Source organism: Magnolia sinica, chromosome 9 (genome assembly GCF_029962835.1).
Source record: "Magnolia sinica isolate HGM2019 chromosome 9, MsV1, whole genome shotgun sequence".
Classification (NCBI taxonomy): Eukaryota; Viridiplantae; Streptophyta; class Magnoliopsida; order Magnoliales; family Magnoliaceae; genus Magnolia; species Magnolia sinica.
Window position 1 is genome coordinate 84345597 of NC_080581.1, and position 4587 is coordinate 84350183.

A 4587-nucleotide genomic window follows, 5' to 3' on the forward strand; every position below is an offset into this window, starting at 1 on the left:
CATATCCTCACATGCATGGCGAAGGACAGTGATCTCGAAAATCAGGTCACCATGTGTCGCAAGAAAAAAAAGACGGATCAACAAATGGTCACTCCTCAAAAGCCTCGAATGAATCATCGACACATGAAGAGGATGAAGCAGTATCGCCAATCATGTCTCGATCATCGGCCTCGTTAACCAAATGCTAACTGGGGACCTGACGATAGAGCAACTGCTCTGCCACCCATCGCTGATAAGGCATTGTCGCCAAAGGGGGAGCCCAAGACTCGAGCTCTAGCATCGTCGCATCCAAAGATCCCTGCTAGGAAATCCAGACTCATCTATATAGAGTGGTCAAGTTAAAAGGAAGAGAGGCATGCCCAAATCCAGAGAAAGCAAAGTCCGGGACATCTTACCAGAAACCAAACTGACAAAGGAATCACACGGGATGATATGAGCAATACCTCCAAAGACCCAGCAACAGCAAAGGAGTGCAAGTTGCGCTACAAATCAATGGTGAGCGACAGAGCCAGGAAACCTCACAGCTAATCTCCCACCCTTACAACTAAGAGAGCATACGGCGATATAGCGACTCAGTGGCCTCAGTGCCTGAAGGAAGACCATCGAGTAGCAGGGACAACACATCGCCGCAGTGGGAATCTGGTTATAAAAGCAGAGGAGTCATATACAGGTGCTCCTAGAACCACACCTGTAAGAAGGCACGGGACAGGTTCAGATCACAAATAGAAAACCACACAAGGGAAAGGAAAAGAGCAAGGGATACCTGAAGGAAAGAGCAGCAACCTCGAAGGATGCGAGTGCGTTCGAGCAAGCACTTAGTCAGGCCTTAGTCAGGCCCAGGAAGAGCTCTGCCATCACCACAGTAACGATGCCCCTGCGAAAAAGAACACGGCGGAATACATCAAGCAGAACCGCCAATGACGACCATCGCCACCCTGGAAAAAGCAGCTCCGCCAAAACACGGAATATTAGGGCATTCAAGCACTGAAGCTGACGATCAGACCCAGGGCTTCCTCGGGCAGTGGAACAACGATCATACAAAAGCTCCAGCAAAAGCTCACCAGCCCCACCCTCTACAGTAGGAAGAGCAGCTAGGAATCCGAACCAGGAAATCCGATCAGTAGAACGAACTGGCTCAGACGAGGGGACATAAGGCTCTCGGGTAAGAGAAAGGCCCAATAAACGCGAAATCTCCTCCAATGATGGGCCTAGCTCCAAGTCATTGAAGGAAAATAAGTTCAACGCAGGAACCCAATCGTACAGAGCTGCAATCAATAGTCGCCAGTCTAGGTGAACTCGATGAAAGTGAAGAACCTCTCGGAAGCGCAAGGAGCCTAGCTCAAAGATCTCGAACTCGGTCAACCTCTCGATCCAGACGTGCAATCACTCAGAACAGGTGTTGTGAGGCTGCAATCGGCAAGTCCGAACGAGCACACCCTCTACAATCTGGACTCCTGGGTCAACAAGAGAATCATCAAAGATGCGCATCCCTCATCCAGCAATCTACCTCATGGTGACGAAAGAAACCGGACTAGCCCATCGCGCCCCGAGAGTGTCTAGAAAGGTTGCGACAGGTGGGCCCAAGCCACCAACGATCGCCACATCAGGAGCAGTCTGAAATGTACAAGCCCCATGAGCTGTAACACCTAAAGTGTCCCAGTAGTTGACCGGGCCAGTATCCTGATTCCTGACAACAGCTGCCTGTCCCATTACTGCCTCGAAGTTCGCACCAAATACCTGACCCAGGCTATCTGCAAAGAATCCATCAACTATCAGATCCAGATTGCTCGAACCTCTAAGGCAGGGCCCACCACCCATCTGAGCCGGATCCACCACATCTACACCGTCCATCGTCACCATGACATCATCCACACCATCCATACTCATCATGGGCCCACCATCCATCACCATCGTCGTAGCATCGGTACCATCAAATCCATCCATCACACCAATACCCACAAATCTTGGTGGCCCATCTGGTGTAGATCCATCAAACCCATCCACCCCAACCTCATGATCACCATCAATGGAGATAGGAGCCATGCCATAAATAACATTAACCCCCTCCAAAGAGCCCATTACTCCTCCACCAACCTCCATCAATGTACCCATAAATGGGTTCTCACCACCATAAATAAAGGACCCACCACCCATCTCCCCTTCATTCATGGATCCACGTCCATCAGGATCAACCATAAAAGACAAAGAGGAGGAAAAGACATGGAAGAAAAAGACAAAGAGAGAAGATAAAAAGGAAGAAGGGGGAGGCAAAGGGAATGATCGGACAATCAGGGAGAAGAGGGAATCTCTGAAAAGGGACTGGGGAATGTACAGAGAAGAAGAGGACTTGCTGGAAGAAAAGATGGACGGAGGCAGTAATCTGATTATCGCCAGCAGCGGTATTCCAAATATCGTCGTCAGACCTGACATTTCTGCATTGATGCAGCGCTGACAGTACAGAACGGGAAGAAAAAAAGTCAGCGGCAGTAGTCCAACTACCGCCCCTGGCCCACATTCGCACGCGGGCAACGGTGGGTCCAATTCCAAGACCCTAGGGACCCATTTCACATCCGGATAAAGGCAAGGGCTGCCAACAATAACATTCGAAGAATCAATGGCAAGAAAGACAGGCATGAAAAGCTTTTACATATATTTGAGTAAAAGTTGTACAAAAAAGCATACGAGATACAATGGAGGCTAATCATCCTCATCAGGAATGTACTCATCTCTACCCTTTCGGCGAACATGTGGACTCAAAATACTGCCACCGGCAAAACGCACACCATCACCAGGAGCATAAGCAGGCTACAATATGGGACTAATACCGTACTGCTCACACTAGGGACTGTACTCTCTCGCTGGATCAACAAAGGTGCTAGCATCAAAGCCTTCCAAAGCAGCAGCTAGTTCTCGCGCTGGCACCGTCCTCCAGTCAAATGGTCCAGATGGTGGGCTGAACGGGACGAGAGGACTCGCCTCCAACTGCTAGAAGAGCCTCTCGCCAAGATACCATTTCGTCACCCGTGGATCCTCCAGGATACGATGCCGCTTTAAGGCTAGGAAAGCCTCCTGGACAACCTGAGAAAGGGCCACATTCGACTAAAGATATGGCCGAGTGTGAAACTGCACAAATAAAAGGACGCACATGAAATACATTTGTAGGGCAACACAGGGCAGCTTGGAATAGGGTAATCAGTTACATCATCAGGAATCAGGGCATCGATGTTCGACCTTCAGGAGAGATCAGAAAACATGCGTGTACGGCTGTAGTTATCCTTGTACCACAACATCATGTGATGAAAAGGAGGTGAATGATCAATCAAGGTGGGCGCCAAGTGGGGGAAATGATCAAAGAAGCACACCTACATGCAGTCACAATCAACGGTTGATTTCGATCATCCCGAAAGGGTAAAGAGTTAGATGAAGGGGATACCTCGATAACCAGATAAAAGCCAGTCAAAGATTGGTTAACGCAGTGACTGGCCTTGTCCAGTCCTTCGTACAAATGAGCAAAAAGAACCGCATTCTAGTTGTACGGAGTGGGGAAGGAGACATCTACCACCAACGTTAACAGGCGGAAACTCATAAGTTCGTTTCCATGTCAGAAGATCATCACTCCCATCGTGTACAATATCAGGGCGCAAGCCTTCACAATCGCTGCAGCCTCGGTCTCAGGGATACGACGAGCAAAGTTCGATGACAGCCAAAGTAGCCTGAATCGATGACCAATGAAATCTGAAGCACCTGGCATCATCCCCAGGAGACTCATCCAATCATCCTCAGAAGGTACTGAGAGATCATCCTCAAAAGGGACAGATCCCCTGTCATACCTAAGCCCCAGCTGCATATAGATATCATACGGGGTAATCCCCCACTCTCCAAAGGGCAGATGAAAAGTATGAGTCCTAGCATGCCATCGCTCCGCCAAGGCCGACAAAAGAGACATGTTCGTCTTACTTAGACGAATTTGGAACAAACTGGCGAACGGGGTGCGCTCCAGCACCTCAAAGAACAGATGCTGCGGATCATGAAACCAATCCAGCCAATGCGTCCTAACTCCGCGTCCCCTCAGGATCGCAAGTGCGCCACCCTCCTGAGCCACGTCAGACAAGTGGCGACCCTCAGGTGGCACAAAACAAGGGTCAGCTGACTGATGAGAAGAACCGGCCTCACTCCTACCAAGACGAGGCATGCTGTATAAACAGAACCCACAGGTAAGCATCCTCGAACCATTTCAAAAGGCCCATTTCCAGGCCCATTCCAAGGCCTGTTTTAAAAGTCCATTTCAAAAGCCACCTCAAGGCCCATTTCCAAGCCCACACCAAGGCTCGTTTCAAGACCCATTTTCAACGCCCATTTCAAAAGCCCACTTCAAGACCCATTTCCAAGGCCTGTTTCAAAAAGTCCATTTCAAAAGCCCACCTCAAGGCCCATTTCCAAGCCCACACCAAGGCTCGTTTCAAGGCCCATTTCCAAGGCCCATTTTCAAAAGCTCATTTCAAGGCCCATTGTTAAAACCCTTCCTCCATGATCCAGGCCCACTTTCACAAGTCCATATTCAAATAAATGCATCTGAGCACATCAAGA

At 49.4% G+C, this 4587-nt stretch overlaps 1 protein-coding gene across 1 annotated transcript; it reads right to left on the reverse strand.

Annotated features, from left to right (window-relative positions):
• Positions 1–3601: 3601 nt before the first annotated feature.
• Positions 3602–4192, reverse strand: LOC131255282 (protein MAIN-LIKE 1-like). Its single transcript, XM_058255974.1, has one exon. The coding sequence runs from the start codon at positions 4190–4192 to the stop codon at positions 3602–3604; it is 591 nt and encodes a 196-aa protein (XP_058111957.1).
• Positions 4193–4587: the final 395 nt, after the last annotated feature.

Excerpts from the sequence above, each read along its gene's own strand:
- LOC131255282 (XM_058255974.1), bottom strand. The coding sequence starts at position 4,192 with ATGCCTCGTCTTGGTAGGAGTGAGGCCGGTTCTTCTCATCAGTCAGCT.